The sequence below is a fragment of the Apis cerana genome, linkage group LG13, assembly GCF_029169275.1.
Source record: "Apis cerana isolate GH-2021 linkage group LG13, AcerK_1.0, whole genome shotgun sequence".
In the NCBI taxonomy this organism is placed as follows: domain Eukaryota; kingdom Metazoa; phylum Arthropoda; class Insecta; order Hymenoptera; family Apidae; genus Apis; species Apis cerana.
In genome coordinates this window covers 1,398,361-1,425,395 of record NC_083864.1, presented here as the reverse complement: position 1 = coordinate 1,425,395, position 27,035 = coordinate 1,398,361, and the positions used below count along the sequence as shown (strand labels likewise).

Here is a 27,035-nt window from a genome sequence, read left to right as displayed (position 1 = left end):
TCAAATTTTCCTCTTAAAAATGGTATTATTCTTATAGCATCATTCTAAGTCATCTAAGACATAAGTTTATGTTTGGATATTATTTGTTCAGTGTCTGAATAATTATCTTCTCATATAACAATTTTAAATTCTTCAAATAATCTTGAAAAATATTAAAATTTCTCGATTTTTTCAATTCAAATGCCACATTTATAATTACATTTTATTACATTATGTTATATTTATTATATATATATTATTAGATTTTTCGTTACATATATGCATAGATCCTAAATGAATCTATTTCATATATGAAGAAGCAATTATAAAAATGAAAATTAATAAATAAGAACAGGAATATGAGAAATTGGAATTGTTTCTGTAGATTTATTGTGTTGATTCTGTAAATTCATCAAATGGGAATGAGAACTTGTAACTTGTTTCGTTCGTAACTTGTTTTTAATTTACGATACTCGTTCATGATTCATATATTCCATTTTTAATTGCGAACATGTTTTCATTCTTTTTGTAGTATCCATTCCGTTGTAGCTACATTTTAATCTTAATTAAATTGATCACTATATGGCCTTCATCCTAATCGAAATAGTGAATATGGAAATTTTTCGCGATGTTCATTCATGAAATCCATATATTCCGTTCTTAATTACAGATTTTTTTTTAATATGTTTTTATTTTTTATTAATTTTCATTATTTTCTTTAGTGATAATGATTTCTCGCCAATATATTTCGTTTGTAAAAATGTATTAAAAATTCCTTATTAGAAAAATAATTCCTTATTATAATTTAACATAAAAATAAAAAACAAAGTTTTTATATTGTAAGTTATGGCTTTTAGAAGAAAGTTTAAGGATCATTTGAAAATAATATATGATATAAGTCTATTCAAACAGTCATATCAGAGAAGGTTATTCTTAAATTAAATCGAGTCAAAAAAAAGATTAATAATTTACATTTTTGCTATACCGATTATATATTTTTATGAAAATTGATTGAATTTATTTTTATTCTCAAATAATTTATCTTCCATGTCTATTAATGGATTTAAAATTACAACAGATTTTTATAATAAAAAGATTTTTATTTAATGAGATCAAAAAGAAAATAGATAAAGTAGAAATAATTAACCGTTTAAAATCTATTTTATGAATGAAAAAATCATTGTTTAATGAACCATTAAAAGCAATATTTGTCTTGGCATTAATTACACGGAATAATATATCAATTGTTTTATTTTATTAAATTTTTAATTTAATATTAGTTTAATATAAGCTTATCATCAGAAAATTTAATATCATTATTTCTTATTATAAGATATAAATCAATTATTTAATCAGTGATATTGTAGTATTTGAATTGAGTAGAAATTTTAATATTTTTTAAAATTTAAATATTCTGATTCAAACATAATAAAATTTGTGTTTATTCTAAGAATGTAAAATTATGAGGAGATTATCTAAGTGACTTTTGGAATTTTGAAATTGGAATATTGCGGAAAAATGAATATAAAACTTGTCCGTTTATAATTAGTGAATTCTATGAATGAATGAATAATTTATTTTTGAAAATTTATGTTTGTTATTATAACGAAAGTATTATTTTGAAGCTTGAATTTGTTATTATTGTATTAGAATAATTGCATTATTTAATTAATTGAGAATAAATATTGTTCCCTTAATTCTTGAAATACAATTCAAAATAAAATTTGAATGTAGAAGACTTAGAAGATTAAAATATTAATAATAGATCTTGAAAGCTGGATGCATCATGATTTTCTATTTTGAACATTGACGCGTAAAATGATTAGTTTTATTTATATAATATAGTTTCATATATTTTTTGTATGATAAATCATACAAAGTCATGTAATATATGTTTTTTCCTTTTCAACTTAAATGCTTGCCCAAATATGAATTCGCGATTTTATGATTTAAGATATTTGGCAATAAGTATCTTACAGTACTTGTTTAGTAAAATAGAGAATAAAAGTTGCTTTAATTGATATATAAAAGAATGTATAACTATTTAAAAAAAAACAGAGATGATTTTGAAATTTTTGAAAATTCAATTTAAAAATTAAGTAAATAAAAATTAAATGATGCATTATTCTATTTAATTTTATGCTATGAAATTTTGTATTATTATTTATTATATTGTTAAATTGTTACTCAGATATTAGATATTTCACATAAAAAAATGAAATTTAAAAAAATTTTTAATTTTATTATTCTTAATAAAATATTTTTTTTATTTCTTATTTTAAAATAATTAGCACGTTTTTTAATATACTACATTGTTACAAACGTTAATATCTATAAAACGTGATATCTATAATATATAATATATATAAACGTTAATATCTATAAAACTGTAGCGCAAGAAATGACAATATCGATTGTCATTGATCAAAAATTGGAACACATAATAATGTACTCTGTATATAACGCAATTTTATATAATACTAACATTAAATTAAGAAATGAAGTATATGTATAAAGCTATTATAAGTGCATAGAAATAAAATAAAATGAATAAAGCGAGAAGCAAACATTCGGTGAACACAACATTTGCGTTAGAAATAAAATTCTGGAAGACTTTCTAAAAAGAAAAAAAGATGATTTCAAACATGAATTTTCACGGAAGGAAGCTCCTTTTTTTTGGATTGATTATGAATTTTTAAAACTCCATCGAGAATCAGTTTACGGAGAAACAGCATTTCTAAAATTAGAAATTTGTGATTACAAAATAAGAAAAAAAACAATAATGAATTCTATAAAAAAAAATTGTTATTAATCGAATGTTGATTAATAGACGAATTATCTTGAAGAACAATTTCAACTTACTCACTATCTTCAATTAATAGTAATTTTATAAAATAAAGAAAGTAAAGAAATAGATGGCCACTTTTTTAAATAATCGTTCAAATATTAATCTAAATAATGAAATTTATGTAGTTGATGATTTCAAATAAATTCCTGTTAATATTTTATTTCCGATTCTTCTTTTGTTCGCGTTCTCTAGTATTAATTATATATTACTTGGATATATGACGGAATCTTCATATTTTGACGAACTTTCTTTCTACAAAAAATTTCGCTTAGAATGGATGGTTGCGTTTGGAATCAGGTTGCGAGACAATCAAGATTAATTTTCGAGAGAACTGCCAATGATAGGAAAATTAAAATTATTGATATGAGAACAGATTATGCTTCCAAGATAAATTTTGGCTTGAAATGTCTTTTCGATCTCTGGAAAAAATTACGTAACAATAACATTGACGTAAATTTTTATTAAAAAAAACTTAAGAATAAAGATTTCTTATTATGAATGACAAGAATGAAGATTATTTTTTAGATATTAATTTCTTTGAGAAGCATAAATTTTATCGACTAAATTTCAATTAAAAAAATATTTATCAATGAAGAAAAAATTATTTAAGAAAGAAGAAAAGAAGAAAAAAATATTTAAGAACTAAGAAAAGAAAATAAGAGATAAAAATAAAGGAAAAATTCTTCAGCATTTACAGGAACTGTTGTATAGAAAAAGATTAATTTTGAATTTTCAATTTTATTTATTGAATTCTAATATATTCACAAAGTATCTAGAAATAATTGGAAAATGTAATGTCGTGTGATATAAAATTATAACTTAAAAAGATACCAATTTATTAAACAAAACTACCATTTATTTATCGCAAAAAAATAGATAAACTTAAAAACAAAGAAAATATTGAAAGAATAATAGAAAAATTTTTTTTCATTTTTGTGCTTGTTAAAAAAAAGAACAGTAATATAATATTTTATATTGACTAAACGACTAAACGAAATTACTAAAAAAACTTATTATCCTGAGAAAAGACTCTTGATGTTTTATCCAATTTTGCTCATTTTTTTATTAATTCCCAAATTTCGATGCGAAAATTTCGATAAAGTTGTCAAAAAGATAAAGAGAAAATTTTTTGTGGGAATTTTTATGTGGATTATGGATTACTAGTTTAATACTATTTGGATTCTGCAACTATTGTCAGATTTGAATAGTTCGCAGATTATTTATTTGGAAAATCTGCCTATATGGTATATTTAAATGATATATTTAAACAATGTAGTAATTTTTAAGAAAGAAAACATTTGAAAAAAAAATAAACTTAAAGAAAATATTTTCCTCTGAATCAAGATAATTTTAATCATAATCCTAAGAAAATACATTTTCTTTGCAAAAGAAATAATATTTGAGATATATTGTCATAAAAATGAGGACAGAATGAACAAAATTAAAGCTATTTAGAAATAATCAATTCCGAAAAATATCTCTCAATCAAGAAGTTTTCTGGCAAGACTTTGGTATTTATATAAAAACTTATATTTATAAAGAGTTTTTAGAAAAATTTTTCAATTACAAAACCTTTGCATTGTTTGACTGAAAATAGGATACAATATAGCTGAATTAATAAATATCAAAAAACATTTCAAAATTTAAAGAAAAATTGACGCAATTTCTCATGTTAGCGTATTCTTCAGAAGATAATAAATTTCTGGATGCCAATGCATCAAATTTTGTAATCAAAAGAAATTTATTTATTTATCTTAGGAATAAGAAAAACAAAAAAAAAGATTATTTTGCCGAAAATATTGGAAAAGGCAGAGATTAATTACTGCATAATTCGTAAAGAATTGTTAGCAATAATTACATCGATAGAATATTTTCACCATTATCTTTATATTACGAGCAGAAATTCCTGTTAAAGATGATATCCTTCATGAATCGAATGGGATAAATAGATGAATAAAACACCTACAACAATATGATTTTGAAATTCGATATCGACAAAGAAAAATGCACATTAATACTGATGTTCAAAAAGAAGAGAGATCTTATAAAATAAGTTGCAATAATTGTTTACATTAAAAAAACTAAATGGATACAAGAGAGAAAGAGAAATAAAATTTTCTTGCAGATGAAGCGAAATTCCAAATTTAGAAGATTGAAAGTTGATTTAGTTGCAAGATAAAAAAATTGGATATATCTTTAAAAAGTAAGAAGAAAACAAGAAACTGAAAAAACAACTATTTACAAAATACTATTGGAAAATGTTGGAAACATGTTAGCAATTTTATTGGATCCTTTTATTGAGATGTAGAAGATTGGTATCAAGATTGCAATACTTAGACAAAGAAAAGATCCTTTAAAAGACAATATTTGGATAAAGGAAAGATCCCAAAAAAGAGATTTTAAAGATTTAAAATGTTGAAATATCATTTAAAAGAATAATATATTGGTTTCGAAATCTTGAATGAAGAAATCGGTATGTGCTGCTATTTTATAAAGTACAAAATGATTTGCAATTAATTGTATATTGATACTAAACCAATCACGAAAGTTTTTCTTTAAAATATTATAAGATATCATGGAGCCTCTAGAAATTCATTCCGATCAAAGATGAATTTTCGACTCAAATGTTTTTCAAGAAATTTTTTAATGAAATTATTTGGAATTAAGAATAAGAGAATGACTTTACATTTCTAATCGGATAAATTAATAAAATGTTTGATCAGAATATTGCTTTAATATTTTTTAATATTCATTGCAGAAAATAAATGTGATTAGGATGAATGGATTTCTTTTAGCTTATCGTACTTCACGGCACGAGTCGACATAAATATTGCCAGTGATTTTCTATAATCATATAAGCTGTTCATATAATTGTGATATCTTCTTCCCTTATTAAAAAAAAAGATAGCACAAGATAGATATTAAAGAAATATAAGAAAAAGATTAAAAAAGATTAAAAGATAAAGATTAAAAATTTTTTCAACAAAAAATGAAAATTAATAATAGTTATATCCACTGTAATGAATTTAGGAGAAAAAATATGGCTGCGACAATTATGTCAGATGAAAGAAAAATATTCGAAATTGCAATTGAATTAAGAAAAATCCATATATAATTATGGATAAATACAAAATAAATATAATAGTCTAATTTATGAAAATAAAATAAAAAGAAGTTGGATTCATTAAATAGTTCTAAAAAAAGATGTTTCATCACAGAAAAACAGAACATAAACGAAAATAAATTTTTTATTTTAGCGATAGTTTCTTTTTGATCGCGGAAAAAGCAATTTCGATTAGGAAATCAGATTTTTTTACATTCTCTCAAACTTGGATTCGAAGAAATTGCATTTCCGCAATAGAATTCATTTTTATAACACGTGATTTAATAGCGGATCAAAAGCAATGAGTACTATTCCATGTTGAAGAGAATTTATTGGAACTGGATTCATTGTAGAAGGAACAGTGATATTTTTTGATGAATTGAAGATACAATCCTGAAAATGGATTTTAATGATATTTGAAAAAAATTTATTTCAAAAAATGTTAAAAAAAAGGACGAATAAAAGACAAGAATACAGATTTAATGAATATTAAAAAAGAATAAAATACTCCGTAGCGCCTTGCTCAGAATATTGACATGCTTTTTTTTTAGAACAAATAAATGTCGAAATTTTTTTATATCTTAATAAGAGTATATATACAAATCTCTTTTTTAGAAGGAAATATGAATGTAATGAAATTATTATTGAACTATTTAAAATTGAAATCAACGCTCAAATTCAATTGCTGTAATACGAAGTGATATACTTTATTTGACAAAATTATATATAGAATTTCAAGAAAAAGACATATATATTTCGAACAAGTCATTTTCATTGATATTGTCAGAATAAATCAATCTCGTACACAATAATAACAAATACATACATATTTATAATAAAATTTTGAAAATTATTTATCCAGTTCTTAATTCTGTACAGGTCAAAAAGTGTTTGTGAATTATTTACGTTGAAGAAGAATTGAAATTGGAGAGACAAGTGAAATAAGTTAAATATATATAATTATAAATATAATTATATGTATAAATAATTATATTATAATTATAATAAATTATAAATATAATTATATATATAAATAATTATATTATAATTATAATAAATTATAAATATATACTAATATATATTAATATATTATAATTATAAATAAATTATAAATTGAAATCTTTATTTTAAACTATAAGCTCAAAAAAGAAGAAAATCCAAAAATTTAATAATGATTTAATATATGATGATTTTTGCTATATTTAATTTGAAATGGAAACAAGAAAATAATATTATTCAGAATAAAAAAAGTTTTAAGTAATAATTAGAATAAACTTTTTTTTAACTAATTAAAATAATTTTTCTTGTAGAAGAAAAATTTCTATATTTAACAAAATTTCAAAATTATCGTTATATTTTTCATTATATATTTTTTATATATTCTATTGTTTTTCCTCTTCTAATCTTCAGAGATTTTAAAAGTGAAATATTATAAAAAAAAATGTAAAAAAAAATATCTATCGAAATTATGCAATTTTGCATATTGAAAAGATAAAAATGTACACCGTTACTTTTTATATAAATTAATTTCCATATTTTAATATTTTAATTAATTTGAAATTTATTTTTGATTAAATTATAATCTTGTAAAATCAGATAAACAAATACTTTCTTCTAATTATAATATACCGCGTGAAGAAAAATTTATCGAACCACGATAAATTAATTTTAATATATTGTAATAAGGAAATACAATAAAATTAAAACCGACGTGATGAATTCATACTATTAAAACTGATACCTAATGTTAACTAATACTAATGTAAATAATGGAATTTTATTAATAACTGCATTTATCGTTGGTCGATAAATTAAAAGAAAATTAGTAATAAAATTGACAGATGCTTTAAAATTTTCTAAAGTAATGTTAAGATTAGTATTAATATATTTTTAACAGAACAGCCATGTTTCTTAAGCGTTATTCTTAAAACAAAATTGAAAAGTAGAAATATTGAAGATTAATATTTTTATCTTTGTTTAATGAAAAACTATCATTGAGCACAATAGAATTTGATTTTTACAAAAAAGAAAAAAAAATATTTAATCACGCATCGAGATTAAAAAATTTAACGATAGAATTATTTTAATTAATGATATAGTCCGAAAACAGTCATTATGAAATAAATAAAGCATGAGCCGATTCAATCGATAAACAATCATTAAATCTTTTTAATGTGTAAATAATTGTTCGCAAGCGTTTATTATAAAATTTATTTTTTAATTTATGATCTGTTTATTCGGAAAAAGTTTTTTTTGCATGGAAATCTTCCCTCATTGTCATTAGATGCCGATTTTTCATTAAATCTAAATAAAGAATTTAAGATAATATTACTCGAGGAGAACGCTATTTTTGAAGAAATATTTAACTGATATTTGAACTTTTATATTTTTTAAGATACTTCAATTTGGCTAGAACACAATGTGATCTTAAAGGTAATATGTTTCAGATACGTTGACTCAATATTATTCTATTCAAGTTCAAGGAATAAAATGTACTATGGAACAAACATAAATAATAAACATAAATATTATATTAATGATAAAATAACAAATCTATTAATATTAATAAATCATGATCAACAAATTATTAAACTAATGAAATCCGAAATTTATTTTTTTAAAAATTAATGAACAGAATTATTATCAGACTATAATAGTAGAAAATTATTATAATAATAATAAATATAATATATGATTTAGCACTAGACTTGTTACAAAATTTTAAAAAAAAATTTTTTTTAAATTTTGTTACAATTTGATTTGAAAAAAATATATTTTATATTTTATGTTTTATATTCGAAATTATATTTAAATTATTTAAAAGAAAAATTAATTATTTAAAATTATTTTAAAAAAGCAATTGCGTAATTACAATTAGGCGTAAATTTCCGAATAAAATTTTCTTTAAAAAATATTTATTATATTAATTAATGATTTAACTTCTAAAAATAAACTTATTGGCTGTAATTTATTATTCATACGTATATTATAATATATATATTACGTATATTATAATACATTATAATTCAATGTTCTAGAATAATTTTAGAATAAACAAAATATTTTTAATAGTGAATATTTATAATAAAATATTATAATAAATATATAAAATTATTATAAAATTATAAGACAATACAAAATAAAAAACTTAGATTATTTATCTGCGTATAAATTAATATTATTAATTTAATATAATAAATAATATTATTAATATTATTAATTTATTTATACAATATTAAACTTATATAAAAAGCTACAATTAATATTAAAACACAGAGAATTTTAAATTACGAAAAAGCATAAAAAATGCAAAGTGTATCATTAGTAAAAGTTCAACTTATTTTTAAATACAAATTTAAAAAAAGATTTAATACGGTTATTTTTATGTCGTTTAATTATCGTTATAATATCAACAATATTTTTATTGTCATCATATTAGCCTGAAAGTAGCTAATGCTAAAAATATAACAATGTTTTAACACTGAGTCAATATATTGCATATGTAGTATGTTGCAATATATTTTATGTTTCTATAAGTTGCTTAATAAATAAAAGATTAAAATTTGTGATAATTTTTTAAAAGAGAAAATTAAAGAGCATACATATATAAATAGACAGAGAATATATAGAGAAAGTTATATTATTTGTAAAAAGAATTTAAAACAAAACACAAAATCCTTATCAAAATCATTCGCTCTTAATAAACATTTTTGAATTTTCTCTTTATAAATCATGCTTATCAGAATATAATAAAATAAAATATATTATTCTATATTTTCGATTTTCTTAGTTTTTTATATAGAATCAGCATCGATCCATTCGATTGTACCTTCTATATTCAATAATTAATATTTAATATCATTAATAATTTTTTCTAATATCTAATATTATATATTAATATATTATATTTTCATATTTCATATTATATTTTATATCTTATATAAATTTTTTATATATAAATATGATTATATATTTTTTGTACTTATTTTAATATATATACATATATTTTTTATATTGTACATAAAAATCCACAATTAAATTATATGTTTTCTTTGATTACCAATGAATCAACTTTTTAAAATTTTTCAGGAATATTTCTAGTGTTTATGTTATTTATCTCGACCTTGGATCATTTTAAAGGAATTGGTAAAGCGGAACCGTATTACAATAATAATAATTGCTCATCTACGGATAGCATTATTATTTTTCATGCATCAAGTGAAAGACAACACGATGAAAATGAAATGGTAGTCGAGATTCTTATTAATGAAACTACAAGTGACACAAATGTTTCACATTTCAAGACATCTACCGATTGGAATAATTGGCCAAATCTTAAATTTCCTAGCACAAATTTAGAGAAACAGTATAAAATGGCAAATTTACATCTGGAAAAGGGAATATTTGTTTTTGACTTTCTACGGAAATTTTTATCATTTATTCAACCTTATGATATACCTATTGGTAGGTATTTTTACTATATTATACTATATACTATTTTTACTATATATTTTATACTATATTAGATTTAATATTTTCTTCTTTTATGTTAAATCTTCATTTTTTTTATAAAGTATTTGTTTATATTATGATTTAAAAAGATAAAATGTTGTAATAAATTCATTAAGCAATTATAAGAAGATTAATTACTCATAAGAAATTAAATAAGTAATTTTCAATTACTTTGCTCAATAATTTAAAAATTCTCTTGATAATTTTTAAAAAAAATGCAACTTCGTATAATTTTACTGAATAATGTTATAAATTTGATTTAATTGTAATTCTTTAAATATATTAATAATAAATAATTTTATATTTTTGAAATGTTAATTATTTTAATATTTTGATATTTCTATAATTTTATGTATTGACTATTTCATATAATCTTAAAATTTTGTTAATTTCACAATGAATTCATTGAGTGTTGCATGATTTATAAAAATTATGATTAAATTATGATCTTTCATTTATCGATTTATAAATGTATGTGCATATTCAATAGACTATACTATAATATACTATAAAATGTATAATATTGAATTGTTCAAAAAGTAATTCATACTGATTTTTAAAGAAAATTCAAACGAAAGATTATATATCGATATATATTTATTTAATAATTAAAATACATTTTTTTGTTTTAATCTTCCTCTATCTTTGACACAATTTAAACTTTCCGTCTTTTCAGAAATTCTCATATTCTTTGATGAAATTTTTTAAATTAATATTTTATGTCGATCAAAAAAATTGAATTGAAAAAATTGAAATAATCTTATTATAAGATGTTTGTAAAAAGTATAAATAATGATCGAATGTGTAAATAAAATAACAAAAGTATTTATTTTCTTTCTTATAAATGAATTTATTGAAAATACTACATTCGATATCAATTAATGTCTCTATGAATGTTTCTAATTTTCAATGAAGCTTTTTCCTCAAGGCCTCATTGTTTGCAAGTGAAGAGAAACAAGAGATATCATTATAGCCTATTAATATTATTGTGAATTTTAGATTTTTTTCGAGGTTATTTGATACATCATTTGATGGGATACATTATCATTAAAAGATTTTTCCAAAACTCTAAATATATGAAAGTCAGATAATGCAATATCTGATGAATATGGCGAATAAGATACATTCCAATCAAATTTCAAATAATAAATGGCATATTTGGTATTTTGAAATAAAACATTCTTTTAAACATTCTATTAATTTTTTCTTCGACCTTCAATTTGTTCTGTCTTTAATGCATAAAAGCAATATTTAAATTATAAATTATTTAAATCTATTTAAATCTATCAATTAGTTATTAGTAAAAAGTCATAATATAATCTATTGTAAATTGGCGTAAATTTTCCGAAACAATCTAATATACACTATTCCTAAATTCGAATAATCTATAGTTTTTAAATGATTAAATGCAATTTGAAATATTGCATTTTTTTAAAATGAAATTATTAATTTTAAATAAGAATTTTGACAGAATTAATCGATACAATTTTTTAATTTTTACAAAGAAGTGTTACTCTTGCTCTAATTTATTGATTTAAATTATAGTTATTATAGTTAAAAGTATTCTTTGCAGATGTATCAATGCATAAAACTATAAAATTATATTCAGATATATTTCACTGAATATGTTTAATTCTTAACATTATTTTTGTGACATTATTATAACATTTTTATGTCTTTATATTTTATATCTATTTTTATATTTCTAATCGTTTGAAATATTGTTGATTTTATGAAATATTATACAAAAATTTTTGGCCATACAGATAATTTGTTAAAATTATTATAATTTTCAGAATGTAAAATATTTTAATATAAATATAAATTATATATAAATTTCGCAATATTAAATAATATGAATGAATTAATAAACAATATGAATAAAATACAAAAATAAAATAAAATAAAATACAATAAAATACAAATAATAATAATAATAATGATTTAAAGTTTTGTATATTATGAAAAAACAAAATGAATTAGAAAAAAATAAAAAATTTGACTCAAAAAAAGTTATTATTATAATTTCATAAAAAAATAAAAACATTATTCTGTAAAATATTTTCTATCTAATATTGTGTAATATTTTTTCAACTTTTCTTTTCATCTTAAATAATTACTAATGAATTATTTAAATATTTTATTGAAAATTTTAAATTATAAACTTTATTAAAATATTTTCAAAAGATATATATAATTCATGCTTTTTTGTATATGGAAGTTTTTTGAAAAAGAGTACTTTAATTTTTTTAAAAAAAGTAATTCATTTTTAATATCATAAATCAAGAGAGTATCAAATTCTAAATACAAATGTCCTTAATCTTTATATGTTTCAAACATACGTTATATGTTGTGATCTTATTAATTAGTTATTCTTACTTAATAAAATAATCTTACTAATAAAATATTAAAAAATAATTTTTAATATATTTACTATATAAAGCTAAAATAAATTGATATCCCTCAATTTTAATACAATACAATGCGTTTATATATTTTGTCAAAATCATTTTGCCATGATTTTATTTACACATAAGTCAATTTTTACTAACCAAAAACATACTAATCTAATAAATTAAAAAAATATGTATTATTAATTACATGGTGACTCCTCATTAAATAACTTGATTACCAATGATAATGAAATGTATTATACAGTATACTCAATGATAAAATAATTAGATTAGATTGTATTGAAAATGAACTTATCTTTAAATCTACTGATTATCGAAGAAATAAGAAAATTAAAATATTGACACAGATTTAAGTTTAAATCTATTAAAAACAGATCATATTTCAAGAAGAAATTTTGGTGCCGCGAGATCAGAGCGAAAATATTTTCTCAGTCTTTAGAGAAAAATTAAAAAATTATAAAAAAGGTAATTTTGTAATTTAAAAATAAACTTCAGAAGAATTTTTACTAATTACACACATAGACATAAAAAAAGATTGTTTATTAGGTATTAATTTCAAGAAATATAAGTGTCGATTAAATATTCTTAAAAATATGGAAATATTATCCATGGAAAAAAAATTATTTTCCGAAAAGAGAAAAAAAAGAAAAAAAATCAAAAACAAAGAAAAGAAAAAAGAAGAATTTTAAATGTATTTAACAAGAAAATGATAAATTTAAAAAAATATTTTTTTATCTGCGTCAAGCAAATCTACTTGACGCAGATCAACTCGACGAAATGCTTCTTCTTTGTAAAAGAAATAAGATATTTGGGACATATCTTATTCTATTCTGTTCTATTTTATTAATCGCAGAAACAGGAATAAAAACAGATCCAGACAAAATGGGAATCATTAATAAATGGGAAACTTTGAAAAATGTCTCTTAATTAAAGAGTTTTTTGGAATTTTGTACATATTACAAGAAGTTTGTTAAAAATTGTTTATTGATACAAAACCTTTGCATTATTTAATTGAAAATAAATAATTCAATATAATTGGATCAATGATTGTCAATCAAAACATTTCAAAAATTAAAGATGAAATTGATACAATCTCTTTTATTCTTCAAAAGATGAAAAAATTTATAAAATTTGGATATGGATGCATCAAGTTTTGCAATCGAAACAATTTTACTTCAGAAAAAGAAGAAGAAAAAGAAGAAGAAGAAAAAATCATCGCCCTCTCAAATATATTAGAAAAAGCAGATTAATTATTGTATTGCTATAAATTAAACATTTACAAGAATTATTGATTTTGAAATTCAACATCAAAAATTAATGATATCAAGAATGTCGATGCGATATCAAAAAGCCTTTGCACTGAAATAAATTGCAAAAAATGTTTATACCAAGAAATCAAAGACAGATTCATTATGAATGTAGAAAATTTTTTCTGCATTTCGGATGAATTATAAAGTTCAAAATTTAAAAGATTGGCTCAATTGGAAGATGAAGAAATAAGATTAATTTTTCAAAAGAAAATAAAAAAACCAATTGGCAGGATATACCACAATTTTCATTTATTACGGAATATTATTGAAAAATGTGGGATTCTTTGGAATTATAAAAAAGATTGTTATTTTGAAAATAGGAATCAAAAAATCGCAAAAAGGGTGATACTTGATTACTGATACCGAAATAATATTTCAGAATTTTTAAAGGATTAAAAAGATGATTCATGATTCTCATCGGTATTTTGAAGTAAATAAAATTAGTGAAGTAGCAAAAGTCGATAAAATATAGAAGATTAGTATCGACATTATAATATTTGTCGAGTGAAGAAAAGATCTCAAGAAAAGAACGGGAACATTGAACATTTATAAGCACCATTTGAGAGAGTAGCATTGAATATATTGGATTCATTTTCAAAATCTCGAATCGGAAAAGATTTGTGTTCATAATTATTTTTTTAAAATAGCTAGAAATAATACTGATGCCGAATCAATAAGCATCTATAATTGCCAAGATTTTATTCGAATATGATATAAGCCGTATATTTTAGAGATTCACTCCGATCAAGAACGCAATTTCGAATTTTTCAAGAATTAATGAAATTGCTTGGAATCTTTAGTCAGATATCAGAATGTTTAATTAAAGAATATTTTATTACAATACTTGACGATGTTTGTTGAAGAAAATCAACATGATTGGAATGAATGGATTTCGTTATTTCTTTTAGCATTCTATAGCATTCAAGGCATGAATCAATATAAATGTTTCCAGCTGTAATTTTATATGGTCAAGAGTTACATTTGCTCATACATTTAGAGAAATTTCTCTAAAATTAAAAAAAAGAAGTCATAATATATACCGAAGAAATAAAAAAAAAATGAAAAAGATTACCAATAAGGAAAGAATTAAAAATTCCTTCGGTGAAAATGAAAATATGATGTTTATGTCTTTGAGTTTAGTTATATTCAGGAGAGAAAGTATGGCTGCATCAACCACGATGAATGGTTAAATCAAAAAAAGTAAAATTACAATCAGATTGGAAAGAATCATATATCACAAATAATATAAACAATATAATTTATTGTATTCAACATTTGCTGAAGATAAGATGTAAAATTATTCACATTAATCGATTAACGAAATATGAAATTTAAAAATGAGAAAAAAAATTGTATTTATAAAATAGTTCTCATCTAAGAAGAAGATGCTTTTTTTTAAAAAAATTAGGACATATATTAGTTTTATATTAAAGGTTTCTCATCGGTGATGATTTCTTTTCGAACTAATTTCGTTGAATGATTTTATTTTGTGGAAGAAAGGCTTTTTAGCAGATGTATCGGATTCGAGAAAGTTGCATTTCCACAATTCTCTCATAACATGTGATGATTTAATAGCGAACTAAAAATAAGTATTGTTCCACGATAAATAAATGGGCTGAAATCCGATTCATTTTAAGAGAAATGGTAAAATTTCTCTGATATAAGAGGAATCCTTCTGACAAAGAAGATGCATTTTGGGAGAGAATTTACTTGCTAAACCTATTCAAGAAGAGTTCAAGAAAGAAAGACTGAAGAAAATGCAAATAGAGGATGAAAATGCAGATTTATTAAATTCAATGAAAGAAACTAATATTAAAAATGAAATTCTTACTCAGAATTTTAGCATAGTTTTTCTCTGACACAGAGGATATCGAGACTTTCGTTGTCTCAAGAAAGCTAGGCAATAATAAAATATATAAACGTATAATAAAAGTTTATAAATCTCTTTTTCAAATAGAATATCCAGTAATAAATAGAACAAAATAAATGAAATTATTTTGCACGATCTTTTTTTTGGAGAAGAAATAATAAGCATAATAGCTATAATGCGAAATATCATAGCTAATATGAATTGCGGCACAAGAGATGATAATTTTTATTGTCATTGAAATTAGATATATTAATAAAATAAAAATCTGATATCAGTCGCACATAAATTGTACTCTATTTTCCTCTATTGAATTTGAGACTATTGAATTTTATAATAGATGAATTACCACTATGAAAATAAATCCATATTGATATTAAATTGTAAATAATATATAATAAATGTAAATAAAGTTATTATGGAAAAACGAATGACAATATGAACGCAACAATATAATTATAATATAATGATTATTTTGTACAAGAATCGGAACAAAAATTGCTAAGACAATTTTCAAATCAATACTTCGTGGCAATGAAAAATTTCTATCACTACAGTGTTGATCAAATCTCTGCTAAATTTTTTAGTTGAGAATTTTAAAAAACTAAAGTTTTTAATATTTAATATTTACTTACAATAAAAAAAATATCAAATAAATAATTCATTAAAGCATAGGATATATAATCCTTTGTTTTTTAATTAAGAAATAGATTATGTTTTTTATTAAAGAAATATCAATTCTATTTATTTTAGTTTTCAAATACGTATTTAGTGTTAAAAATAATTTCTACTTTTAACTATTAGAATTAAAACATATGAAAATCAATATATTTTAATTCAGAATTTGATACTCTATAGATTTATGATATAAAAAGATCAAAGATCATAAAATTTCAAAAATTATAAAAGTGTCTCATAAAAAAGCATATGTTATAAAATGTATTTCTCGAAGCTATTTAAATTTCATATCTTACAATTTTCATTACGGTTTAATAATTATTTGTGGTGATCAAATTAGAGCTATTTAACTGTTTTTATTATTTACTTTGGCATTGAAATTATTAATTCAATATCTAAAATTTTGTTTCTTTACTGTTTTCTCTTAAAAAAAAAAAAATACTTATCTTTGATAAATTTTATATATTATTGCAATTAAGAAAAAATTTTAGTTAGAGAAAATTTTAATTTAAATATTAAATGTTAAACATTAAATTAAATTTTATTTATATACACAAATATATAAAAATTCACTTATCATTTTCATAAAAAAATAGAAAAAAATTTGCGAAATCAATAAAAATAATTTTCAAGTGATGTCTCAAAAAATTTCTTTTTTTATTTACTTATTATTAAAATTTATTATTATTTATTTATTATTTATTTTTATTTATTATTAGAAGTTAAAAATAGTATAAAAAAATTGATTTTATATTTCATTCCAATATATAATCTATTATTTAAAATTAATTATAATTAATTGATTTATTTTTTCTTTATTTTGGAATTATTATAAATGTCAATATTATAATTAATATTAATCTAATAAAAGAAAAAAATTTACACTAGTTAATAATAAAAATTCAATAATAATTTATTTTAATATTTAATTTAACATAATGTAATAAAAAATAATAAAATACGATTCACTAACATTTCACTATTTAATAATAATAATAGATGTATTTATTATATACAGAATGTATATAATATAAAAAAAATATAAAAAAAAAGAATTATATGATTTTAGAAGCTTAAGAGAAGCAAAAATGTCTAATCATTAATATCCAATAAATCAATTCTTACAATATAAATCGATTTTTATCATTAACCAATTTCATAAATTATTAAAATAAATAAATATTAAAATAAATAAGCAATTCTATATTCTAATTCTATATTTCAAATTCATATAAATAATAAATATATGTATATTTATTTTAAGAAATTTACAATATTTTTATTATAAATAAATGACTAGTTCAATTATAATTAAAAATATAACTACTTCAAGATTATTGATTATTGAATAATTACAATGATTACTTCTTCTAATCAATCATTAATTAATCATTAGGCAAATTAAAATTATTTAAATTTAAATACCTGATTTAAATTAGTGTATGTTTCCTTGAAAAAGGAAATAAATCATTCGATTTACTTTGCATAATTTATATTAATTTTAAAATTTTATTTAAAATATTTTAAGTTCATATTAAAAAAAGAATATTTTAAAGTTTATTATTATAAAGAAAATTAAAAACTTAATTATTATTTTTAAATTATATATGTTTCTTATTAAATAGTTAGTTATATATTATATCTTCTTTAAGATTAATTTAAGACTTTATTAATTTCTTATTTCTTTTATTAATTTTTAATTATTTATTATTTATTAGTTAATTATTTTAAACATTTAATTTTAAATATAAAATATAATATTTTAAATATTAATTTAAATATCAAATATAACATATACATGTTCAATATATGTATGCATATATAGTGCATATTTAAAAAAATAATTCTGTGCTACATTTTTTATGAATATAAAATTTCTATTAATTTGCTTTCCTATAAATTTATGGAAATGTACATGAATCTTAATTTTAAATAATACAAACATTTTCGCATAATATTATATTTACATTGTTTTAGATTTATTAATAGATGCGATAGAAAACCGATTAGATACATCAACTTTGATATCAAAGGTAAGATATACTTTTCTTTATATTTTTTTTATATTCTTTATATTTTTTTTAACGCCGAAAATATTAATAAAGAAAAGAAGAAATTTATATGGATAAATAATAGACGCAGATTTATTATATGTTTATGGATTAAAACTTGAATAAAATAAAGTGTTATAAGTTGTTTTCTCAGAATTTTTTGTAATTATCAGGAAAATAAATTTTTTTTAATTTTTTGAGATTATTTTTAAGAAAAAAAAGGAATATTATTAATATTTTTTTAAATAGAAAATAATATTAATTTTTTGTTATTGGAATAGATTTTATGCTTATAAACCAATAATTAATTTAAAATATTTATTTAAACTACTTTCTTTTTATATTGTATAATTATATTGTATAATCTATCATTTGACAAGAATAGAAGATAAAAAAAATGAAAAATTTGATCAAATATTGAAGGAGAAAATACAATGTATATTATTTTTTTTTTATTAAATATTACTAATTTTTTAATGATACATTAAAATAATACATTATTTTGTTTTTAAAATATAAATATTTCTAAAAAATAAAAAATAATTCTCCAATATTTTTAATAAAAATAGAAAATTAATTTCTTTAAATATTTTTTATTAAAGTAAGAAACTTGTGCTTTTCAAAGATCTCATTTCAGATATATAATTTTCTCGAAGCCAGAAATTCTTAGATATTCGATTGAAAGTAAACAATTTGGGAATGATTTTAAGAGAATATATTTGTTTGCGCAGCTGAGTAGATAATCAGTACAAAGTACAAAAAAGAGAAGCCACTAACTTCCACTAAACATAATACCACACAATTTGAAAGCGCTGATCAAAAAAGAGAGAAAAGATATTTATTCTAGATTTTGAGATAGCTTGAGATTTCTCCTTTTGATTTCACACAGAACAATTCTCGTTTCATATAAATTATCTTAAATCAATTAAGTAATAAGATTAAATAACAATTATCTACGATTTTTTCTAATTTATTCTGGTAATATTATATTTTTATTTCTTATATTTGCTTTGTATTTAATGATTAAAATTTATATTATATTTTTTAGTTTTCATTGAAATTTATTTCTTGTGATTTGTATACGTGTTTAATTCATTATATATTTATTTTTTTCAATTTATTATATATTTTTCTTTTAATATTATATATTTTGTTTCTTTTTTTGATCTTAGTTTTATTTTTTTTTATATTTATTGTTATCTAAAATATTTTTTTTTCTTTAATTAATTATATATTTTTTTTTCTCATTGTAAAATGAGTAAAAAATGTATTTATGAATGAAATTTTTACATAATTAGAATTAAATTAAAATATTATTGATATTTTGACTAGTAGATTACTATTATGTTCTGATATTATACTATATTTATAAGTTGATATATATAATATATATCAACTTATATATAATTTATATATTAATATATATAATATAATATAATATTAATTATATAATATATTGTAATAATATATTATATATTATAATATTATAATATAATATTATATATTATATATTATAATATAATAATTATATAATATAATATAATATAATTATATAATGTATACATATTATATAAGTTGATATCTTAACTTTCAAATATATTGTAATTTATAAACTTTTCTAATATAATATGTCGTTTTATAAGAAAGAATCTTCTTCTAAAAAAATTATGATTATATTTTATTTATTAAAATCTTTTTTAATTTGTAAATAAAATTATATTAATATTAATTTTTATATAATTTCTTACATTTTTCGGAAATATTTTATTTTTCATGTTTTTTAAAGCGTAAATCATATATTTTATATTTAATCATATTTTTTAAATTCAAATTAATAAAAAATATGTATATCTTTAGATATAAGTAGATATAGATATAAATATATATATGTATAATTATTATTATTTTATTACTGTATAATACAAAATTTTTATGAAATGAATATATTTGAATATATTTGAAATATATAAATTATCATAATTATTCATTTGACATGGTAAAAGATTCCAGAACATTTCTTAATTTCCGCTTATTATCGTATAAACAAAAATTTAATTTCTCTTGAAAATTTCTTTCCATGTATATAATTATATTTAATATAAAATTTAATTTATTAACAACCAAATTTCTAATTTTATAAAATTATAATAATTTTGAAAATGTATGACAAAAAATTAAAAATTAAAAAATAAAAGTCACTCTACTGTATATAATTTTTAATTACTTTTAATTACTAAATAATAATTCCCAATATTAATAAAGTATTCATTGTATATTTTTAGAATGATCGATTCTAGGAATTAAAACAAACAAAAATTGATATACTCATAATAATTGAGGTTTATTTATTTACATTAAGCAATTAAATTTTTATCTATAAATTGTACTATCTTGTTTTATTCTTTGCCTTGTTCATCTAATATCTAATGCAATAAGTTGATTCTTTTTATCATAAAATTTGTTTTTAGAAAATATATTGCTAAAAACTATACTAAAAATATATATTTTATAATATTAAAAGAAAATGAAACATTATTTTTGTTAGATTCTAAGAGAGCAGTTTATAACATTTTATTTAGACTATGGTTACTCAAAATTAGGCATATAATAATATTAAAAAAAATTTTTAAATAAAAAAATTTATTTTTATATAATAATTTTATTATTTTACTTAATTCTATACGTAATTTTTAAATAATAAAAAATAATAATAGAGAAGAAATTTTATATTTTTATATATATATACTTATAATTTTATTATAACTTTAACGTTACAAATAATTCATATTTTCAAATCAGTCATTTGTTTTCATAAAAAAAATATATATTCTTCATAATATTGTACATTAAATAATTAATTATTTATTTTTTTCTATTTTAGAAGTTCAAAATTAAAAAGTAACTGTAAAATAATATATTTATTATATTAATATATATTTATTTTTATGATATATATATTTACAATATATATTTAGAATATATTTTATAATATTTATAATATACATTTCTAATATATTTATTATATTTATTTATTTATTTATTATTAAATATTTTTTAATTGTTACAGTCCATACATCTGGAAGCAGGTCCATTAACAGTATTTGCTATATGTTTTATTTTATGTTGTGTAATACCTGGAATAGAATTATGGCTTGCATGTCGTCCATTAAAGGAAGATTACAAACCATCTCAACATCCTGGTATACTTACATTTTCCCTTGCATTTTTCATCTGCATACTTGGGTATGAATTCTTAGAAACATCTCCTTAGTTATTAAATTTTATAGATTGGACTGTTTTAATGATGAATATGAGAAATTGAAAAAAAATTAAATAATTATTCTATTAAATCATAATAATAATAATAAAAATCACAAAGAACTAAAGTATAATTATATAAAGTATAATATATATAAAAATAATTGGTATAATTTACGAAACAAATTGAAGAAATATACATTTTTAATTTGCAACTATATTGAATCTTATAAATTTATGTTATCAATTTAAAATAATGAATTTTTTATAAAAATGTGAATATCTCTGTACATTAAAATAAATCTAAAATTAGCAAAAAATAATAATAAATATCGAAAAAAATTAATGAAATTTTTAATTGATAAAATCATAATTGATAAAAAATTGGTAAAATCAATCAGAAAAATCAGAGAAATAAAAAAACTTTGTTCATTTTTAATAAGATATTAATAAAAAATAATTTTTAACATATTAAAGTATATTACTTGTTAAGAAAGATAAGAAATAAACTTATATAAAAAGTTATTGTTACAAATATAGTTTTTTATTTTAGATTTATAAATATTTCGAATATATTTGTAATATAAAAATTTATAACTTTTTTACTTATTTTTGAATATTTAAATAATGGTTTATTAAATTAATAATTATATATAACATATCTCAATTTCTCTAAAACATTTTTCTGCATAGTAATAAAAATATCACCAATATGCAAACAATAGTTTGAAAATTAATTCTAAAATACACATTAAATAAAATCATCTTAACAAACCTATTATTTCTCTCTTTTCAATTTATTTCATAATTATGTAAAAAATAATCATTAATATTTAAAAATATAAAACATAATATAATACAATATATAAAACAATATAAAACATAATAAATCTTTTAAATCCAATATACTTTAAAATATTAAATATATATAATAATTATATGTAATAATTATATATATATAATATTATATACATTAGATTGATAGAATTAACTATTCTTAACTCGTAATATTTATAATTATTTTGATTAATAAATAATTGAAAATAAAAAATTACAAATATTTATTATGTAATGTAACTCTGTAATATGAAATACAATACATACACGTGTAGAATATATAGATTATATATTATTTTTAGATTATAATAATATTCTTTTGATAATATAAAAAAAGCATTAAATATATAAAATTATTTTGGATACATCAAATTTGGAGGAATATTATTTTTGAATATTTAATATTTATTTTTGTTATTATAAAAATAATTCTAATTATAAAAATTATAAAAATTATAATTTTATTAATTATATTATTTTATATTAATTATAAATATAATTATAATTATAAAAATTATAAAATAATTATTATTTAAAGTTATAAACAACAAAAATATATATAATAAATATTTGCAAATTTCTATCTTTTAAGTAATTATTTATTAATCAATATAATTGTAAAAAAATAATAAGCTCACAATTTTATTTGATATTGTACATGATGGTTTAAATATATTTTTCTAACAATAAATATTAAAAATATAACAAAATATTTGAAAAAATTAAATGACATTCATTTTTCATTATCATTGATGTTGAAAAATACATAAATGCCTACCGGAAATGTGTAATTAATTGATATAATGAGATATATCAATAATGAGATTTCAGTTATCCTTAACTCATCAAATGCAATTAACCAAGATACTTTTTAGAAATTGTTTTCTTAAAATTTATATCACTTTTAACAATTGTTGGTTAATCAAATTTAATAAATGCTCAAATTTAATGCTTAATATTCTATAAAAATTTCTGAATTTTATTGTTACATCTATAAGAGATTAATATATTGATGTTATCAAAAATCAAATTTTTTATAAAATCATTTGCATTATAGATTTTTTTTGTAAACTGGACACATTCAAAATTACTATTTTTCTTTCTTCTTGCAATTATTCTAAATTGGCTACAATTATCATCGCATCGTCATTGAATCATCATTATTTTGTTATCATATTGATATACATTACAATTCTAATGATAACGATATAATACAATATAATTAAATCATTTATTATTATAACTTCGGTCATTATAATTTTAATTTAAAGCTTTTATATTTTATTTTCTCATTCTGAATGAATATCTAAGCTATGGATAGATATAAATTCGATGATATTAGTTCATTATTATTTATTTTGAATGCCATGTGTTTATAAAAATAATAAATAAATAAGAATCATAGTAATGCATATACTATCATACATGCATATAGATAGACTTTAATATATTTCATGGATAATTTTAAATAATTTTTATTAATATTATTAATTATTTTATTAATTCTCTTTTAAACTAATAAGAATTCAAAATTAAAATTTTATATTTATGATTCTCCTTCCTTCACCTAATTCCTTAGAATGATAGAATCATTGTACTATGATCATATTGACAAAACTAATTAACTAAATTATTTAACAATAATGATTCAATAGTGCTAAGAAACTTTGACCAAATCAATTTTCGGTTGAAGAAAAAATTTTGCATTTTATTGATGACGAGACATAAAATTGAAATGAAAGAAATTAATTTTCAATTCTAATCTTATGCAATCTAATATGAAAAAAACTATGTATCTTTTCTTTGCACAGATGTTTGTAGAAGCTTTTTTATCAAAATTCTTTGTGATAAAAAAGATTAAAAACTAATTTAAAATTCGACATGTTTATTTCTGAATCTATTTTTGACAAAATAGGACATGACCCTTAATTTTTGATAATAATTAAAAAAATACATTATATACCGAAATAAGTATTCTAGATTAGATTTGCCGTGATAATTAATATTTCGAAGAAAAGTTCGAAAAAAATATATTACTTAAATATATTTATGTTTTCGTCATGACAATTATTTAAATTTTTTGTTTATTGTTTAATAAACTCAAAATCAAGAATAATTGAATTTTATCTTACAATTAAAATTTATTATGCGAAAATTATTCTTGGAATTTTATTCAATCTTATGAAAAAAATCAATGGGTTTGATCTAGTTGCGAGAATCATCAATTCATTGCATTTTAGAATTTTTCGTAATTTGTATTAAGATAATTTGCCATTTAAAAAAAATGGAAGAAAATACATTAAATGTACATAAAATATATGTTAAAATAAAACAAAATTCCATACTATTTAATTGTTGATTCTCAGAGTGATAGAAATATTATGCTAAAAATATTAAAAATTGATTCTTAAAAATAAGAAAATAAAGCTGGATAAATACAAGTCATAAAGTACTTTTGTCATAAAATAATATAATAAAAAAAAGTTATCATTTATGAGATGAAAAAGCAAAAAGCTATAGTTAGTAGGAGAAAATAATGAATATGAAAAAGCTTAAAATGAATATTTTGGGAGAATTGTTGAATTAAATCAAAGGATTTAAAGATGTGATTCTGGATGCAAATATCAAAATGATTACGGAATTAAAAATGAAAGTACAATAAATATATAAAACGATTTATGATATATGTGTTATACATCAATATTCCCACTATTGAAATTTGTTTTAATATATCATAAACTCATGATAATTTTGACTTTTGGTTTTATTTCTCTTTTATTAATTTTATTATATTTAATAAAATAAAAGAAACTTCATAATTGATTGAGTCATATTGAAATTAAATTTGATTGTACTATATTTCTTAAGTGACTTGAGCCTTAGTTCAATTTTTATGCATCCAATTTTTATTAAATTTTTATATGTATGATCCTGGAAATATTGTTGAATTTAAGAAATATTGGAAAAAAAATTTCCAATTTTTTTTCATCAAATTTATTTTTTTATTAAATTTATAAACATTTTATTAATACGGCAAATATCAAGATTCTTCGATAAATTTTGATTACTGCTTAAGCGTCGAATAATTAACCAAAATTTGAATTTTTGTACAATTAACTTTTATTATATTTTTATATGCAAGATTCTGGAAATATTGCTCTTCTTGAAAGAAATAATTAATAATAGTTTTTTTGAAAAAATATATCTTAAGCTCTTAAATTAAGATTGATCAATCTATACTCGAGTGATTATCCACTATGAAAATCAAAATAAATATTCAACTTATCTGCCTATGGGCAGATCTACACAATCTACTCAAATTCTTCAAACTACAATCTCTAGTCCAGTGCGCCGTCAGTTTTTCCAAAACTCGCGAATTGTATCTATGATCCAAGAATTGGATTCGCGAATTCATTAAATTAAAGTAAAATAATATCCTTGCTACGAACAAAATGGGACATGAAAATATTTTCTTGTTTTGTATAATATCGTTAGTCAATTATTTATACTTAAGTATATTTGTATATATGTAGGTTCGACAATGCAGTAATATTTTCTACTACTTTTATTTACTTTAATTTTTTATTGTCTGATAATACACTATAACTATCTTATTCTAAAACAATTATATTATATTATATTATATTATATTATATTAAAATGCTGAATTAAATACTAAAAAAAATATTGAAAAAATTTCTACATTTTCATTTATTATTATTAGCTATTATTAGCTATATCAAAATATTATTAGCTTTCCTCAAAATATGGAATGAATTATTTTGAAAATGAAAATCGAAAATTGGTAAAATATCCATATATTATTAGTATTAATAGTATTTCGAAAAAAAAAGTTTTGAAAAAATGCAATGATAATATTCGGACATTTTAAAATCAAAACTTTATCAATATATTTTAATTGCATTTCGTCGATAAGATATAGAAGATTGGACTCGGTGATATTTTTCTGTAAAAAAGAGATCATACAAAAAAAGAACAGGAAAGTTTAAAAATTTGTAATATCGAAATACCATTTGAAAAATTGTTGCTTGATTAATAGATCCATTCCTAAAATTGATATAGGTTAGTTCTGATTGATTATTTCACGTAATACCAAATAAACAAAAAATTATAATTGCCCAAATTCTTTTTAAAAATCTAATAAGTTATCATAGAGT

General features: G+C 19.3%; 1 protein-coding gene across 6 annotated transcripts in view; it reads left to right on the top strand.

Annotated features, from left to right (window-relative positions):
* LOC107996946 (prominin-1-A) overlaps nt 1-27,035 on the top strand; it is a 137,554-nt gene that overhangs the window by 76,021 nt on the left and 34,498 nt on the right. For 5 of the 6 annotated variants that reach the window (XM_062083460.1, XM_062083459.1, XM_062083461.1 and 2 more), the window contains 3 exons: nt 10,020-10,394; nt 18,689-18,744; nt 21,830-22,005. In XM_062083460.1, the coding sequence (XP_061939444.1) occupies nt 10,037-10,394; nt 18,689-18,744; nt 21,830-22,005 (590 nt within the window). In that variant the 5' untranslated portion in view covers nt 10,020-10,036. The remainder of the gene's footprint in view (nt 1-10,019; nt 10,395-18,688; nt 18,745-21,829; nt 22,006-27,035) is intronic. The other variant, XM_062083463.1, reaches the window with a different exon arrangement.